This window comes from Anoplopoma fimbria, chromosome 19, assembly GCF_027596085.1.
Source record: "Anoplopoma fimbria isolate UVic2021 breed Golden Eagle Sablefish chromosome 19, Afim_UVic_2022, whole genome shotgun sequence".
In the NCBI taxonomy this organism is placed as follows: Eukaryota; Metazoa; Chordata; class Actinopteri; order Perciformes; family Anoplopomatidae; genus Anoplopoma; species Anoplopoma fimbria.
This window is the reverse complement of record NC_072467.1, coordinates 20,434,509-20,454,067: the sequence shown is the minus strand read 5'-3', so window position 1 is coordinate 20,454,067 and position 19,559 is coordinate 20,434,509. Positions and strand designations below refer to the sequence as shown.

The 19,559-nt window shown below is 42.5% G+C and overlaps 1 protein-coding gene across 1 annotated transcript in view; it reads left to right on the top strand.

Moving 5' to 3' along the window:
- Positions 1–19,559, top strand: part of LOC129107839 (A disintegrin and metalloproteinase with thrombospondin motifs 20) — a 76,519-nt gene that overhangs the window by 10,552 nt on the left and 46,408 nt on the right. Inside the window, exons 4-11 of the mRNA XM_054619421.1 lie at positions 3,818–4,071; positions 6,570–6,653; positions 7,099–7,223; positions 7,312–7,352; positions 7,698–7,803; positions 11,607–11,753; positions 15,340–15,481; positions 16,090–16,194. Coding sequence (XP_054475396.1) covers positions 3,818–4,071; positions 6,570–6,653; positions 7,099–7,223; positions 7,312–7,352; positions 7,698–7,803; positions 11,607–11,753; positions 15,340–15,481; positions 16,090–16,194 — 1,004 coding nt within the window. The remainder of the gene's footprint in view (positions 1–3,817; positions 4,072–6,569; positions 6,654–7,098; positions 7,224–7,311; positions 7,353–7,697; positions 7,804–11,606; positions 11,754–15,339; positions 15,482–16,089; positions 16,195–19,559) is intronic.

Here is a 19,559-nt window from a genome sequence, read left to right as displayed (position 1 = left end):
ATGTTTGATGCAATGGCTTATTGTGTTTGATGCACACCCATCTTTAAAAATGTATTATTCTTAAAACAGAAAATAAAAATAATTGTGCAGTTCTAGAAGAGGGCTGGATGTTGGTGGATGTTGGTTTCTCAGTCATCCATCAGTCATGTAATCTACAGTCTGTTAGGATGAATTTCTTTAAATCTGATATTCAGCACCTCTCAGTTTGAGTCTGCCAAATGACAACACTCCAGGCCCCTGCCCATCATTAGGATTCCTCATCCATAAGTAGTGTTCTGTCTCCTCAGAGGAGGTCTGCTACTCCAAACACATTCTTCAGCACACAATCATGCTGTCTTTAGCATTTCTCTGAACTGAAAATAACAACTGAACTCTGAGAGCACTGTAAGTGTACAAAGCCACCGTCTCCCAATAAGGTCAAAAGCCATCCCCCTTCACTTTAAAAGCCTTCTTCGGCAACAACAATTAGCTGCATTTGGTTCTCTCTGTCTAGCCACAGAATTGCACTTAATTGAGCCTCTGTCTACAGGAGTTTCAACATTTTTTCCCCCATGAGTTGTACTGTCAGTAACCAGAGTGTGTGACCTCGTATAGAACCGGGGCAGTACCTATACTCAATGTAAGGTATACTGTCAATTTAATTGGCACCCGGGGAAAAGGGTGCTTTAACTCCCAGCGGGCCATTGTAAAAGAATGTTAATTAGTTCAACAATGAAATGTGTGTTCCCCATTGTTGGGTTCTTGGCATTGATAGTTTTGACAGAGAGCTGAAGGAGAGTCAAAGAGCAACTCTTTGATCTAGATTGAAATCTCAATGAGGTCCTTTTGGACAGGCTGGATTTACATGAATGGGCTCAAACAGAAATCCAAGCATCAAAATGCTTCCATGCTTAATAAAATGTTGAATGAAAGTAAATGAGTTTGAACATCCGTACGTATTCAGACCATGCTGGAATCTTGAAATATGTATTAAACTGTTCAATCATAATGTGTGGTTTACCATGTTATTGAGTGAATAGATAAACATTGCTTATAATATTCATTGTGTTTGATTATCTTTTTTGTCCTGTGATATAAAAAAGAGCTTTGCAAGTTTTAAAAGTCAAGAAGGCGTTTGAGCAGAAAAGTGAGTGTGATGTCTCTCTTTCTCGGTGCATACCGGAGCCAACCAAATTACAACATTTATAAATGCTTACACTCATGCTGTGCGGGCTCATTTTATTGTTCTCTGTTATGAAGAACCGCTGGAGCTCGGTTTTATAAGCTCACGGTTGTGAAACTTTTGCTAGTATAAAAATGAATTGAACATCTTACATTTTGATGTTGGGTAATCAACTCCAACATGTAAAAATACAGAGATGTGGATGTGTGGGTGATGCTGATTTGACGCCCGATACCCTGAGGGAGATGTCGTGTCTCTGTGTGTCCGGCAGGTCAGATCAGTCACCCCTGTCTTCTCATGGTGTAAGTAGCAGCTCACTACCTAGTGAGAGGGGGGATTTGATCTTAAGGCGATTTGGGGAAAGGTTGCGTGTGGCTAATCTGCACTGATTCAAAGGCTATTACAACAGGGACCATATTTTCTCCTCCTCCTCTTCTTCGTCCTCTCTTTTTCCAACACACACTCACTTGCTCTGAGACTTAACACCAATTTCTGTTGATGGAGATGCTCTTCTGTGCTTTGATAATCCCCTTTTGATGTCAGACTGTCTGCAGTGATGAGTCTGTTTAAGGGGTTTAGTGTAGTGGGTTTGGCCTCAGAGAGAGTTTTCCTGGAAAATACAAAGCTCTGTCCTGGCCCAGCTGCCCGGGTGTGTGTGTGTGTGTGTACAGACGGTCTTGGCGCTGACTCGGATGCTGGCACCGGCGTTGGGCTGGGCCTCACGGCAGCAAGAGCTGTGTGCCTTTTGTGCCAGGGAGTCACGCTCCGCCTCGTGTGCCCACTGGGGGCATCAGCTGAATGATCTCAGTTATTTTTTTTATTTTCTCTGACCTAACAGTTGCACACAATCTCTCTCTGTGTGTGACTCTCTGGAAATATTGAGTATTCAGAAGACAATAGAACTCTTCACTATAATCGGGTTATCTAAAGTCGAGGAGGGTTGTTGAGATGACGGACTCCAAACTATGCTTGGCTCGTAAGCTGACAGTCATAAAACTACTGAGAGTCATTTATTCACTAAATGTCATTTTATGTTTAATTAATTTCTCAACATTGTTCCTCCCCATAAGTATGCATGCTTCCTTCAAAAGCAAAAAAAAACAAACACTGCAGATTACTATGCTTGTTGACCTAACAGTGTTGAATCCATTTGGGCCACAGAAATATAAGTTTTAATATGTGGATAAAAATGCATGTGAGAAATGTGCCCCCAATTTTTGCAAATATTGCAGAAATGCATTATAGTCATTATGGAATAGGAACTTGTCAAAGAACTCTTAGATTGTGCCTTTACACTTGTCGTGTCTGTGCGTTTGCATGATTTCCTATTCACTCCTGCTACATTTACCTATAACTTTATCGGGTAGCTGCTTAAATCCTTCTTCCCCTGGTTGCAAGATGGCAGCAACTTCTGCAAGCAGTCTTCTTTTTCACACCACATCTACATATGGCAATGCATTTCTGCAAATCGGGACAGCACAATAGCCTGTGTGCAAATACTTAGTCCTCAGATGAACTGTTCCAACACAAAATTGCTATTGAAAGCCTTCCAATGCTAATGAGTTATTGATTGCAGTTGAAACATTTTGATGTTCAGAATATGCAGATGAGTTTTGATGTGTTCATCATGAACTTGATTGATGATATTGAAGAGATTTTTCTTGAGAAAGATCCATAACGGAGTTTTTCAGCATGGAGGGATTTGCTGCTTTGTAACAGAATATGCTGCAGCTATGTGTCCCAAACAAAATTACCCTTTTTTTTTTTCTGCCTGTGTGGTACCAGAAAGCCCCTCTCTTGTTCTTCTGCTCTACTTGTGGCTATTCCAAACTCTTTCAAAAGGCTACAGTCTTGGGAAACACAGATGTGTATGTGTTATGAAATCGGCATCCACCTTAACCATTGCAGATTTGTGTAATGAAACTTTGTCCAAATGTGTCTCTGCATATGTCTCCCTCTTTCAAATTCTCTCTGTCATGGTGAAGTAATTTATTTCTCATGGCCAGCTCAACACATGTTCAGCTGACAGAATGCCAGTAGAGAATCCACAGTATATTGCTGACGTCCTGTTTCTTTTCTTCTTTTTTTCTCACATGAGGCTGGTGTTGAAAGTTTTGTTCACCGCGAGCCTATGAAGGGAGTTGTTTCAATTTGGCATTATATATATTTGATGGTACCTTTTATCGTGGTTGTCGACATTTTACTCAATCTTCAGATTATAATGCTTCCAAGAATTCACCGTGCAGACTGTACACAAAGGCTACCCCCTGTGTAAATCGGTAAAATATCCTGATGGGATTTTCTTCTTTGTGTTTTGCATATAGCCTGACCTGAAAACCCATATTGTCAAAGCGCACCACTGACATCATGTCTCTTGGTAGAACTTTTTCCCAAGCAGTGGAATGACACAATAATTTATGTCGGGTTTTTTGCCATTGAAGTCCAGCGTGCTTCTGTTATGTCATAGGAATTCAGCTAAGCTAAAACCTCGGCTTTACACTGCCGATGTACCACGCTCTCTCCTGAAATGCCTTTATAACAAGAGGAAGAATCTGAGTCCTTCATAGTCCAATTCACCCATATGCTCATTATTTTAAATCCAATTAATATGTTCTTCTCCACGTCATCACTCATCATTTTTCTTTCTTGAAACAGAGAAGTCAAAGAGGCCGGTTGCTTTTGAGAGCAAATGGAGTATGGGAGAGGAGTTGGAGTCTCTCAGAGCCACCATAGATGATCAAGATGTTCATGACAACAACTCCACCAGCACCCACCCCGAAGCCCCCCGCAGACGCAAGCGCTTCCTCTCCTACCCGCGCTACGTCGAGCTGATGGTGACAGCGGATGCCAAAATGGTGCGTCACCATGGACGCAACCTAGAGCACTACATCCTAACAATCATGTCAGTAGTAAGTAAAACAATGTTTCTAAAAATTATTTTTTTGTCTCAATGTTGAAATTTGTTTTAATGTTTGGGATTCTAGATGATTGGTGTGCGTTTGGGGATATGTTATCATTGTAGGTGAATGTGTATACACGCACACTACTGTGTCATTCTTACACAAATGGATGTGCAAACAGTTCATCATTTTGAACGGTCCAATGATTACCCAAATTACAAAAACAAACAAAAATGATTTTATCATGCAGATAGGCTTTGTTTTGCAGTATTCTGTCCAGGTTTTCTGAGATCTCCCCCATCTTAAAGCCCTGATCACAACAATGAGTGACACAGCAAAATTCATCTAGCTAACCAGTAACATGCCAAGCAACTGGAAACATGCAAATGCTAGCCTGTCACCACAAATTCCTGTTTCAAGATGTACCAAAGTTTAACTTAACCTGAGAGATTTGGCCCCAAAATTTAAACAAAATTTAAAACACTACAGGGCCTAAATACAATGGAGGGAAAATAATTTGGTTCACACAGTTGTAAACATTTAATTTAAAATAGGATCCTGTTACTCTCGATAATAGACGCCTTTGTAAACAGTCTGCAGTGGACCTACAGTCTCAGGAAATGGTCCTTACGTACAGAAAAAAATGCCAAATGTCTTTCATTGTATTGGGGGTGGAAGCAGAAATCTCAGAAACTGACACCTCAAAACCTGGGGCAAATAAAACAAAAACTTTCTCCAAGGCATAAGGGAGGTTTTTTTTCTATAAAAGTTGAACTAAATCACCAAGTCCAGGTCTGTGTTTTCTAGCCTCAGATGTTACTGTTTGACATTTTGGTCGTAAACCCTGATGTGACCCTAGCAAGCTGCTGCTTCAACGAAAGTGACACAGTTAATTGGTAAAATCATGACTCAGCACCTTGACATCTTTATGAGCCCCATATCTGACTGGAAGAGCTGCTTTGTAATCAAGTCAATGACTCTGCGATTGATTGTCTCTGCATACATTAGAGTTGTACTGTCAGGATAGGTTATAATTTGCACTGAACTGAGTGTACCTTCTGCTGTATGTCTCGCTCTAGTATGACAGACTGTTTAAAACACTCATTAACATACAATGTAGTAATGATTGTCAGTGGTGTGTTATCATTAAGTAAGACTGTGAGGGTACAGTCTGGGTTGAATGTGCCAGCCCAGTTTTCAGTGCCAGGTTTGAAGTCAAAACATTAGTTCTGCTATGCTCATGTCTGCAGACCAGTGGTGTGGACACACACACAAACACACCTTTTCTTCTTCTCTTCTTTCAAAATCTCTGTCCATTTCCTTATCCACAGTTTAACCAAGCTAGCCAAAGTACGAAAGAGCAAAACCAAGTTTGACCCATTTTGTTTGATTTAAATTAGTTTTTCTAGGTTTTGGTCAGGCTGACTGAGTGCCTAAATAACATTATATATAGTAAATTGACAACTGAAAAGTGTTTGTGTGTGTGTGTGCTTTGTCTGACATTCAGGGCTGAAGCTAGGATTTTAGAAATACTTAAGTCATCACAGGAGTGTAAGGAAATATTGAAACTGCCGAGTATTATGTTTTCATATACTCGGTTCATAAAAAAACAACCTATATTGATAATCAAATAATAGTTTTAAAAAATCACGATATAGCGCCTTGCTTTCAGTATAACTGTATAGTGAATCACAACCCCTGTATCATGATACACATCTATTGCCAGATTCTTGCCAATGCACAGCCCTCTGCATGAGGTTATGTTTCCCTGCACAGGAACTGCGGGTGGGAAACCTCTAGTAGCGTGATTTATTTTCTTCATATTTTACTGTAGTAGTCCTCCTCACTTCTAGTTCTTGCACTGATCATAAAATAACATATATTGGGGCGAAAGGATACGGAACAACATCCTTTGTCACAGACACGGACTTTGAGCATGCAAAGACAGACTCCCTTTGCCCACTCTGGACAGGCCTGAACCACGTTCGCCTCCCCCTAGGCTAAGACAAGCTAAATGTTTATAGTGGACTAATGAGTTCCTGTCAGGAGGCTGCACGCGGCCTCAGGAGACTGCTGGCCGACCGTGACAAGGGTGCACGAGAAAAAGAACTATAGAGGGAATGTTTTGCTGTCCTCACAGAGGGGCTCTGAGCTCCAGCTTTGCAGAGGTTTCACGTTTGTTGCTGGGTCCAGATTTCAGTTTATTTTTATCTCTGCCAAAGTCTGTGGGGTGAATTGTAATTGGTTTTAATACCCTGTTGATTAAACTTACCCTGGAGGAGACTTTTTTTTGTTTCTTTCGACTTGATTGAACTGTTTTGAGGTTTAATCAACTATTTTGATTAAACCTCATGGAGCTTGACCAGAAAAAGCAATTGCTGTATTTTCTCATTCCATGTATGGAGTGAAGAGAAGTACACTAGCTTTTATACCGTCCCTATCTGTGCTCTGGTTTCAGGTCAGTGGAGGTTTGCATTTTTTGTCTGTGTGTTTTGTCTTTGTTACAGGTAGCAGCAGTGTACAGGGACCCCAGCGTAGGAAACCTCATCAACATCATGATTGTCAAGCTAGTCGTCGTCCACAATGAACAGGTGAGTGCCGGGTCCTGAATGCTACTTGTATCAAGCTCTTCAATATGGCTGACGTCAGTGCAGGTGTCCCTGGCCTGGCCTTTTTCTCAGAGGGGCTTGTTTGAAAGGACACTGCCTGCCTTGTCAGCATCAAGGCCCAAGAGAGGTCTCCGTGGAAAACAAACGATACTATAGTGAGGCAGCGAGCCACCTGCGAATGAGAGGTTGCCTGAGAGGCTCACTGTAGTTTGTTTGGTCACTGTAACTGATTCTTAGATAGGTAAATTAAAGGGAGCTGAAGTTGTTTGGAAAGCCGTAGGGGCCTCCTGATCTCTGCCCTTGTTACCGAATGAAGTCAGCAAAACTTTATCACGATCAGTATTCAAAATTGACAAAAATAGGATCATAAGACGGGTTGAAAAAATGTGGGATATCCTTATAACATGACATTTCTTGGTAAAATCAGGAAGGGCCGACAGTGAGCTTCAATGCTGCCACGACGCTCCACAACTTCTGTGTCTGGCAACAGACCCAAAACGTCCAAGATGACAGCCATCCCTCTCACCATGACACAGCACTCCTCATCACCAGGTACATCATCCATCCTCACTTTGAAAGCCATTTTCTCAAGAAAAACTAAAACAATTCTAACAGCTTTGTGTGTTTTTATTTGTTTCAGGGAAGACATCTGCCGGGCGAAAGATAAATGTGACACGTTAGGTAAACTTTTGCCTTTCTCTTGTACAAAGAATATCTACATCTCAAGTCCTTTTCAATTCACTTTTCGCACCGGTAAGCACAGCTCATATACTGTGCAGTAATGAGTTTATGGCAAGCTGTCAGCTCATAATATTATAGTGACAGAACAGAGTGGTAGAAAAGGGAGGAGGGAGGGAGGATGGAGGGAGTTGGTGGCGGTTGCTAATCTCTCTTACCGAACAGAAGTTTTGATGGTTTAATCGCCTTTAACACTCTAGCAGCAAGATTATTATTTTTTTTTTTCAAATAGTTGTGTTCATGTGTGCATCGCTGTGTGTTTCTCTGTGCGTCTACGTGACCCTCTAGGGCTTGCAGAGCTGGGGACCATGTGCGACCAGTTCCGGAGCTGCTCCATCAGTGAGGAAAATGGAATTAGTGCCTCCTTCACCATCGCTCATGAGCTGGGCCATGTGTAAGTTGCAGCTCAGGGCTTGTAGCAATCACCCCCACCCCTGACCCAACACACACACAAACACAACACACACACACACACACACACACACACACACACACACACACACACACACACACACACACACACACACACACACACACACACACACACGCAAACTATCTCACCCCTCGCAGCCAGCTTTGACTAACAAAAGCCCTCTTATCAAGAGACATAGGGCGCAGCAGTCACAGGTGCAAAACATAATAAAGTGAAAACTTGGCTTTTAATAACAGGCCAGCCTTTTAATACCTCACTATACAGCTCAAGAAGTTAACCCTTAATGTGTCAGAGCTTGGTTTTGAAAATGTCGACAGCTCAGATGAACAAAATGCAATAGGGTTTTCTGTTCTCTATATACAATAGATACATCATTGAAAGTGGCACACAGAACTTTTATCAGACAGAGCAAGGCTAAATTTTCTGTTTAGTATTTGGGAGCTCGCTTGTTGTCCCCGTATCGGCCCCGAGGACTGATAAACCAACCCGAAGATGTCACAGTGCCGTCATGTGTTACTCGTGTGTTAGCGAGTCACCGCAGTGTTATCAAAACACGCATGTCTGCCACAGAGTGCATACACAACAAGCTAGTATTGCCACTTGTATGCAGTGTAAAAAAGACTCCTTTGCGTTATCTGTATTCAAAATGACCAAGTCAAACACATTTATCACTTTATCTCTCGTACGGGGAGATGTTTATTCCAAACATCCATCAGTTACAAGTCATTGTAAATCACTCTATCTTGTAATCCAGTTCAGTTAATAGTGCAAGCTACTAGCCTTAGATGTGAATTGTAATCCACTAGCAGCATCTTGTTTACCATCTCAGGGAGGGCGTATTTTTTGAAAAATGATGAATCGTTAGTTTCTTCATTCCCCTGCTCTTTCATCCTGCCCACCTCCCTTGCTAAGTATAAAAAGGAAAGTGATTGAGGGATTTCCTTTCCGGTCTTCCTGTCCGTTTTGTGTAGGCTACTAAAAAGGACACAAGTGTTGTGTGAGCCATTGGTGAAGAATGAAAGATATTCTTCTTCCTCCTCTTCTGTCCCCGCTCATACATTCTTCCAGTGGAGAGATCGGACCAGAGAACCCCCCCCTTCAGTCTTCCCCTTGCATCTCGTGTGGATCTGTTTATGCTAAAGTTCAAGCAGCTGGAGGCCCAGTTGGCTCGGCCTCTTGGCGTGGTTAATCGCTGCCTTCACAGGCGTGAGCTCTCCGTAGTGTTTAGTGCTCTGGGAAAAGCCAGTGTCATGTAGTGGGAGCCTTTTCAAGAGCATTGCAGATTAAAGACATATTTAGACTAATGGGTAGGAGGCCTTTCTCGGATGACTGCAAGGATGTGTGATTGCTAATAGCCATCATGGGGATTTTCAGGCAAGGCGGTGTCATTTGATAGCCATTCAAAAGGTGACACAGATAATCAAGTTTGTCATTAGACGCTGCCGAGGCTCTAAATTTCTTAGATCACAAATAAATCTTGCTGACATTTTGGTATCACATTAGAAGTCCACAGGGCTTTTCTTCTTTAACATCTTAAGAAAATGAAAGGCCGCACCACAAACCCTCCCTGGCATTATCCCGATCACACATATCCTAGTGGATGAAATTACTGAGCTTGTCAAAGATGGTTTGTTTTGCGGAGCACTACACTTGGAGGAGCTAAAACGTGTAATCCACTGACAAGGTAGCAATCTGTGCTGATAATGGATGTTCCTGCACACTGCGCTGTTTGCTCCGACTCTTACTCGTGGACACCCAATCTGAAGGAATTCAGCTCGTCATCGCTGAAGCAATGTGTCTCACTCTCGCTATTATTTATGGGCATTTCAGCCCAGAAATATGTCTTTGTCTTCCAGAAAATTATGTTGCATGACAGCATGGCATGAAGGATGGGATGGGCAGAAAACAAAGCAGCTTGTTTTGTTGAGAGCTCTCACTATGAGTGAGTAGACTCTAACTAATCACATCTTAGTCTGGATGCTTATAATTAAGTGTCCGGTTTGGTTCCCTCCCACTGGAATGGACTCCTCTATTGATCGGTCCCTTGATGTCGCCAAACAGGGAGTCACAAAATATCCTGATTTACGACCTAATTACACTAAAAGGCTCTCATCTCAGGATTACAAGTCTGTACCTTCATTTTAGCCCTTCAGATCAGTCTCAACTAAATCATCTTTATGTTTTAAAAGAGTACAAGTTGTTTGGAACTTGTCAAAAATCCCTTTCATGAAAATAAGAAAGCCTACATGTCAAAGTATAGAGCTGTTTGTTTTCGTTTTAAACTTACTGCGTCACCCTAATGCACCTGTGCACCATCATCAGTGACAAAGAATAGTTATTAGTTAATAGTGCAGATACCATTTGAGCCTGATTTGATGTTGTCAGCATCAGCCAGCAGCTTGGTTTGTATGTGCAGAGCTCATTACTGTGCCGGTGGCTTAATTATTCCCTGGGTGTTTGCCTTCAGGCCCTCGGCCCCTGGAGGCTGGGCCTTATGCCAGCATTGCTAGGTCTTGTTTGTGTGGCGGTATGGATTGACCCCTCGGCCGCAGTCCCGAGCCCGGGACCGGCCCACATCCTGTGGTAAACATCTCAGACATCAAACAGCTGCATGGGTTCCTGTGTGTGGACATAGATATGTGCATGCACTACATGTATTTATGTGTGTACGCCAAACCACAGCTCTAAACAGGACATCTGCATTGGACCAGACTATTCTGGACATGATCGACTTGCTTTATGAGACTGCCAACTCCATTCAGCAGATTAATTCATTCATCTGCAGATGCCGTGCTGTGATCTTCCATTTATCCAGCTGTTCTTCTGGGAAGACTCTTGTTTTATTGTTTATAACGCTGCAACATGAGCTGATTGACTACCGGATCAACAGAGAATTTGTTACCAACTACTTTGATGAGCTTTTAAGTAATATATTAAGCAAACATACCAAACATTTTCTCGCTCTAAGTTCTGAAATGTGAGGAATTGTCATTGTTCATACTCTTACAAGTTTACATTTGAGCAACATTTACATGTGTGTGTTGATGCCACGGTGTTTCTGCTCCTATTAGAGGTATTGGCATGGCCATCATATACTTCCATCATCATTTTCTAACCCCTTTTACTCTTTAAACATTCAACATTTGAATAGGCGCACAATCAAAGCACGTTTATTACAGATGTATGACTTCAAAAAACTTGACGCAGAGTACTGAGCTGCATCTCAACCTAAAGATCCCCCGCACCCCCCAAAAAAATGGGTCACTGATAAAGAGGGGTGGCGTTAAAGAGGTAATCTCTCTGAGAATGTGAGATGTTGACCTTTGACCTCTCAGGGGTGAGCTGAAGGTGGTTCTCACTAGCATGTTGGCCATGATGGTGGATCGGATAGATGCTGATGGATAAAGAATGATGCTTACATAAAACATTGCACCACTAACTCGCCAGTAGGAGTTTTATGGAAGCCTTTTGGGGATTTTTACTGTATGGACATTCGGGAGAAAAATTATATATATGTAAAATAAGAAACAAACCAAAAACATCCAAATGGAAAAGTAAGCTGCTTGGTGTGTGTGGTATTATTCACACATGTGTCAGTGGCTGAATCTGTGTGTGTGGCGAGGCCCGACAGGACTGAATGTAAATCCTGTGACATTTATCCTCCATGTTACGGCTGAGCCATTAAGCAGCTGATAATCACTTTGTGTGTGTTCCTTATATCCCTCTCTCCCCCCCCCACTCTCTTTTTTTCCTCTCCGCACCAGGTTCAACATGCCTCACGATGACAACCCAAAGTGTCGGGAGGCAGGCATGAAGCACCAGTATCATGTCATGGCTCCGACCCTCAACTATGACACCAATCCCTGGTCCTGGTCCAAGTGCAGCCGCAAGTACATCACAGAGTTTCTAGAGTAGGTACCACTTCTCCTCAGTTTGAACCTGATTTATCATCATGATTTCTCCTCCAATTTCATATCATCACATCCACATTTTTCTAGTTTGCCATTAACTTTTACTTGTTGTAAACAAACTGCTGCGACCCTCTCTCGCAGTGCTCTAGTAGACAGGTCAGTGCAATGTAAACTGTGTGGACTTGTTATTGTCTGGTGTTGAAAGAGTATTTCCTGTTTGAATCCGGGGGTCTTCCTCCGCTGACCTGAGCGATGGATCTCATGCAGCCCCTTCAGCTGTCTCCCCTCTCAGACAGCGCCTCTGAAGATGCTGGGCAAACAGTAATCTAGTCACTAGCCTGCTTTCGGCACGGAAACCCGTAACACGGGGCAACGGCTTATTCGGCAATTCCTAACCTGCACTGTGGTCTCTGATCCCGGTGAAAGGCTTCCCTTTAAGATGGGAAATGTCAGTTATAATTATATATTCCCAGGACATGACCCTTCAATCTTTTGCCTCCTTTCCTCTGTTAATTGTGAAGGGCCTTCACAAAGGACTGCCTTGTTGACTAGATGCATCTCGAGAGCGCAGTGTTAGGCGACGCTTTCTATGGAGTTTTAAGGTTGTGTTTCACATAGTTTCCATCCGGCGATGACCTCAACATCGATTGGTCGGAACATTCAGTTTAGATGAATCTCTTTATTATTCGGTCCGGTCCATGACAGCTGTGTTGGGTTTTGTGTGTGTGGCGCATTACTGCACAAAAACCAGGAGTGTGATGTAAATATGAAAAGCATTTGTGATAAACTTAAAAATTTGTTAACCATATGGGATGTATAACAAACGTTAAAATGCAGGTATGAAGAGAGCATTTCAGTGTGGGAGCCTCAGCGGTGGGAAAGGCCCATGAGAGCTTCATCCAAGTGCTTTTGAAATCCGTCCTCAGCCAACAATGAGGAGCATTGATTCAAAGTACTACTTCTACAGTACCGCTCCCGCTCAGTGGGCCGCCCTGGTCAAGTACGTCAGTGTTTTGACTGCCCATTCTCCCTGAAGAGCAAATTCAATCTGCATCGCTCTCCTAACACTTTAAAAAAATGAAAGGCCGCGCCACCTCTCAAACATTCCCTTTTCAAAAGGGAAAGGATTCCCCTTCTTCTCCCCCTTTATCTCACTGTTTCTGTAATAATGTGCACTGAACTCCTGCACCTGAGCGCTGATGAAAAGCATCCTGCTGTTGTGCAGCGTTTATTATACGGCAACTGCTACATAAAGCAAACCATTCATTCCCTCTTTGTCAAGGAGCTGTTTGATTTAAGCCTCAAAATCCAAATCTAAAAACTAAAATGCCACCCACTAATGGTTGAGTTGGCTGGGTGTTGAAACCACATAATCAGTAGTAGTGGGAGAGCCCTATCATTATAATTAGCCTAACTGCTCTAGCAACTCTTATGAACTCTCATGTGAAATATTCTTTTTGAATACCTAATCTGTCATTATGTTCAGGGGACATACTACAGGTAAATAGGGTCAAAACAATGAACTAATGAACTTTCACAGTGGGTTACCTACATTTAGACTTTTTTTTTTATATTACAAGTTTTCTGATAATGTTTGTTTGAATATGCAAGTGAGGCATTATCTTATCAAAATATGCCTGAATTTGCATACACTTCCAGAATAGAAATCTGAACATTGGACAACGTATAACTATTTCCTGAAATGTTATATTTAAATATGCAATTGAGGCATTATCTAATTACTACTTTTGGTGAATTTAGGATTACTCTAGAGACATAAATAGAGAGAGGGTAGTAAAATAAACACCTGAATGTATGTGTATTTTAGTCTGAGAAAACGACCAGACATATTTTGAAAGCAAAATAGCCCTAAATCTCAAAATGGACAAGTGCATATTGATAATACAATACCTTTTCCTAGAGTCTCTCGCCTTAACAAAATCAAGATGGATCTTGGATCTTCGATATTTTTGGTATGCTGCTCCAAATTCATCTAAACCTCTGTCATTATCTTGTCTTATATCTCCCTGTACTATAATCGGTACATGCTGTCAGAGACAGAACTCTAACTTGACAGCATTGATGCAGTTTACTTGGCGCTGTTTGATCAAACACTGTTCAGTGATGCACAGTGTCATTTCCTCTGCAAAATACATCAATCTGACATACGAGTAGGCATCTTGCACTGTTTGCTGAGGAATCCCAGTACTGTATGCATGGAAACTATTATTGTTTAGACTCTAACGACAAGCACACAACAGCCAACTATAAGTCATCTTATAAATAAACTCACTTTCAAGTTTCCCCAATGGCTGCCAGGTGTGGAATCTCCTCTGGTGCCAGAGTAGAATTGCCTCGCTGTCTCAGATCCACACGACCGATATTCTTTTTTTTTTAAAGTAGACGTTTCATTTAAACAATGACCGCACTGACCCCTTCTCCCTCTGTCCGTCTGTCTTGGTCTCAATAATCATTCCATTAGGTTCCAGGGCGCTGGTTAGACAGATGACCAACTGCTGAAAGATGCTGTACTATGGGAATGTCTGTATGATTCCTTGACAGGATGCTCAATAGTTTTCATTCACAGTGTCCTCCACTGTAGTTGTATTCTTCTAGTGCAATCATTCTCCTGACACCCAGCGCTGTTTGCTTGAGTTTTCTGACATAATGGCTGGAAATGAAAGGAGAAGGAAACAAGTGACTGTAACTCAGGATAATCCTGTGTAATTATTGGCCTGTCATATCAACTGGCGCTGTATGGAGCAGGTGTTTTAGAAGCTCGAATCCCGGATTGAATTTGTCAGAGCGGTGCAGACACGCTGTGTAATTACATATCTATACATGTCTCATCCGCCAGTTTCCTTTCTCAAAAGTAAACAAGAGATCCTTTGAGCCTTGGCTCGCTCTGCGAACATGTTTGACTTGTGCCTTTTCACGGGCCGTGAAGGCTGATGATTTTATATGCAGGACGTTGGTGCATACATTCAGTCCAGCTGTGCTTTTGTTGTCTCTGGTACTGTGTCGTGGCTTAGGGTGTGGCACAGTGCAATCTGTCATTATGCTGCAATGCTGGCGCTGGCACCGATTTATGTAACTTAATCAGGGTGCGTTATGATCCTAAATTCTCCTTTTTTCCTTTCTCGAGCACAGATAAAAACGCCTCGGATGAAAATGTGTTCAGCGCCCAGAACCTTTTCAGTCTGTATCAAAATGCTGTTTCATCATTCTGTGGCGCCTGACTCCAGTTTCATAGTGACAGCATTTACTAACAGGCCATTAAGGGGAAGTGATATCAGTCTCTCTGTTGGGTAACTTTACAGACCACCCACAGGGGAAAACACATCTGAGGATGATCACCGACAAAGACATGGAAATGTTTACTTTGCTCTTATGAAAGAGATGACACGTGTTGATACTTTTTGGGGTCAGAAAATACTTTATTATCCTGAAAATGTTACCATGAAAGTTTGCCTTGTGCATGTGTGTGTGTACATGTTTGAAATTGTGCGTCTGTGCACACATTTGTATGTTTTCGTGCTTTCCTTTTTCATCTACTGAACACTCATTCTTACTTTTGTTTTTTTAGCACTGGCTATGGGGAGTGCCTCCTTGATGAGCCGGTGGGAAGGACGTACGAGCTGCCTACTCTCCTCCCTGGTCAAATCTACAATGCCAACAGACAGTGTGAACTGATGTTTGGACCTGGTTCCCAAATTTGTCCTTACATGGTAAGTTGGCTTGCTATCAAAATGAGCAAAACCACACTTAAAAAGTGAAGAATTAAGACTTCAGGTGGAAGTAGATCTGAGATAATTGTCGTCTACTCAGAGATGCAGGAGAACCCTCAGAACAGATATCCATAAATGAAAGATATGAAACTGTAGTCAGTTAATTGCATTAAGTTTTTATAACTCTTCATTTAATCTATAAATTGCCATGCGGAATGTATTTTTTCATGTTCAAAGATGCAGATAAACTCTGTCTATTGTTGGATGCATAGCAGCTAATTAAGACCTGATGCTGGGTAATATAAAATGCATCTAGCACACGTCTGGAAACCAATAAAGCACAAAAGAAAATGTCAGGTCCTTGCTACTACTGAAATATTGTTTGAAGAAACCAACAACCATATGTCCGATCTGCAATCACACAATCTTCCTCCCAAAAGAAAGAATGCAATATTGGCGGAAGTAGCAGTTAAAATCCGCCGTTAAACATTTCTAGTCATGAGTTTATCTTGCATGTGTTGGAAGATTGTTCTCTCACATTATAGAAAAAATATTTTACTATTCAGGCAAAAACATTAATTGCAAGTGCAACTTTTTTTGCCCCACAGAAACAGTGCAAGAGGCTGTGGTGTACCAGCGCAGAGGGGGACCATAAAGGATGTCGCACACAGCACATGCCACTGGCTGATGGGACTGATTGTGGACATGGAATGGTAAGTCAGTCCACATGTAAATATGTTTTGCTAGATGAACAGATCATAGGTGTTTGATTTCCTATATTAACACGTTTTATGACAATTGTGGTGCTGGAGTTGAAGTTCAAGGCCTGTCGGTTTGGGGGTGCAGGTGTAGGTCGAGTTGTTGAAAAATTCTGCACAGCCAATAACTTAACTGTAACCCTCCTTGACTTACACCTAAATGTCCTGTTGTGGGTTGAAATGCATCTCACAAGAATTCCTATTTTTATGGGGTAGTCTGCCATTTAATTCGCATACTTAATGATCCTGATGCAGTAAAGCCCACCCATCTAGAATTTGAGTACAAAAAAAAAACCACATGATAAATTGTTTGCAACTACTGTGAAACCACATTTTTTAAAACTTTAAGACAGAATATTAGTTATATATTGCTTTGGGATCCCCATTTTTAGAAACAATGAATGTATTTCATCTGTCTGTGTTCCTCCGCTTCATTGCATTTAAGACAAAATGCATTGCAGACACAAGTCAAGCCTCCCTTGCAGGGCTGCTTGGAATTCTGATGCCTTTACCCTCTAGTTCACTTCCTCTACCAAGAAAAAGGAATAATTTATCATGCATTACTTTCCTGCCTGCATTTGGTTGCAGAAACCCATGTAAATGTGGTCAGGTGATGGCCCTGGTTGGAAACTTGAAGCTTTACCCTCCGTGTTGTTACGGGGCCCCAACCCCCATTAGCCTTCATGTTCTCCTCGCTCTGGGATGCTATGCTAATTAGAGCTGAGACGGCGGGTCAGTCACTGAGGATACACGGAAAGAAGGGCTGCAGGGGAGGGGAGGGGGGGGCAGAGAGAGAAAGAGAGGAAAGGAAAGAGAGAGAGAGAGAGAGAGGGCGGCGAAAAAGAGGGAGGGTCTTGAGAGGGAAAGGTGAAGACGTGGGCCCTTTGAAAGAGGATGCCACCCGCCGTTCACAGTTGAGTCACCTTGTTGTGAACCCATGACCCTAAAACCTCTTTAAAAGGCGGGTGAGTGGGTCAGTGGTCAGGCCGTAACAGAGCCCAGGCTGAAGCCAGCCAGCGCGCTCACAAAAGACCTCACATCAGTGATTCCGCAGTGCGGGAGGCGGGAGAGAAGGAGGGAGGAGGAGGGGAGCGAGGAGGACGTACAGGGGGATGAGATTTTGGTGGGCTGGTGTTTAGCATTGGGAACATGCATGAGGGAAGGAGAAAAGGAAAGGAGGGATCTCTACTCTCCTTAACCTTGTGCCCTTTGCAAATCTGGGGCCATGCAAGTCTTATATCCCTTATATCCCTTTCATCTGGCTTCATCTCCCTCCTTACCATGTTAGGTCCTGGATCAGCCCTGTCTAGTGAGAAGGGGTTAACGGGGGATAGCTAACATCTTAATCCAACTACAACAACCAGGCTAAACCGTAATGGCCCTGGGATCGCCGCTCCCACACCGCTCTCAGCTCGTACGTGGGAGAAACACTTGAGGAGACACGGTGTTGGTTTAATTAAACCAAGTGCTTTGCTTTAATAAGCTGCAAACCCTTAACCCAATTTGAGCTGACTTAGCTAGATTGCAATGGATGTCTTGTCTTTATTGGAGCCCTGTAAACATTGGTTTGGTCATTTGCAGGTCCAAAGAGACCTAGACATTCAAAGTTAAAACCAGCTAATAAATGTTTATTATTAAGATTAATATAACTATTTGTAACAAGGAACAACTTAACACTGAAATATAGCCAAAGAGAATCAACACTTCCTTTATACTTTTTAACCACATTTAGATGCATGTTATCATAGCCATCTAATCTTCTGTTGATCCCCGAATCAAATTGAAAGTTAAGGGATCATCCTCTGGGGAAAATGATTGTACGAAATTGTATCCAAATGCTACCATTTATTTTCAAAAACATTTCACTAAAAATCCAACAAGGCTGGTCTCATATTGGCATTAGAGGAAATTCAAGGGATCATCAAAGCTATTAAAATTAATCCTCTGGGGGCTGCGAATGTCTGTACAGACTAGCCCATTTATTATTTGTTGAGATCCGAACCACAGTGGTGGACCAACAAACACTCATGGATGTCCCTAGAGCCCTATAAATCCACACAATTCAAAGGAGATGCTTTAATGATAGTGATATATATATATATTTATTTGTAGTTTTCTATATGAACAAATACACAAACAGTTTTCCTTCATTTCTTTGTGTGTCTGAGTGGAGGCCCCACCTTTGTTTGTAGTGCTGAGGGCCCAGGTTCATCCTCATGCAGGGGGCTGTTTGAAGGAGTGTGAGTTGAAAGAGATTGAGAACCTGCACCGACACTGAGCTGCCCATACAAGAGCTCTTTTATGTGGTATTTTGGTTTGGTGTGTTTGTGTGTGTGTGTGTGTGTGTGTGTGTGTGTGTGTGTGTGTGTGTGTGTGTGTGTGTGTGTGTGTGTGTGTGTGTGTGTGTGTGTGTGTGTGTGTGTGTGTGTGCGTGCGTGCGAGTATGTTTGTGTGCCTCAAAAGTCTGATAATCTACAAACCCAGATAATTCTTCCTGGTTCTCTTGCATCAGTGTTGCATTGTTCTTTCTCTGTATCTCTTGGTGCCTCTCTTCTTCCCTTCATCTCCTTTCCTTGACAACTTTAATGCTCTGCAGCCATCACGCCTCTTCTGCCGACTCCTTTCTCATTCCTTCTTCAAAGAAGTCATGAGGTTCAGGTCTAAGGCTTTACAGGGTCTTGGGTCGAGCTCCTGGCTCTGAGGTGTCTGCAGAGCCCTGAGGGGGAATGTATGTGTGTGTGGGGGGGGGTGTCAGATCTGGAGGATTACAACTATGTATGGCCTCTATGGGGGAAACTAGCAGCAGGTATTGTCCTAGTAACCACAGCTCCCCTTTAAAGATCTCTTCGGAGGCCTATCATTAGACCAAAGCCTGCCATGTCATTCTAGCGATTACACGAAAATGTCATCTCTTGTAAAAAAAAAAAAAAAAAAAAAAAGTATGTCTTTCTGAACAGCTAGCTGGGGGGAGTTTTTGTTCAATTGGGTTACGAAACAAAGTTGTGACCGCATCGGGTAATTGAGGTCAGTGCCCAAAAAGTGGGAGAAAGGCACGTCCTCTGAATGAAAGAGTGAAAAAAAAAAAAAAGTTTGTTTGTATACAGCTCAGCTGAAACAGGGCAACGGGCACTGCAGGGTTCATGGGTAGTTTTCTCCCCCTCTGTTCCCCTTCTCCTCCTCCTCCGACTCTCTCTGCTTCTCCACTTCTGCCTCTCCCTCTCTCTCCCTCGCTCCCTCTCTGTTGCTCAACGGGCCCTCTCACAGGGCGCCGGAGTGAGTAATGCGGTCACATGACCTTTGGCGGCGCGTCTGTCATCTCG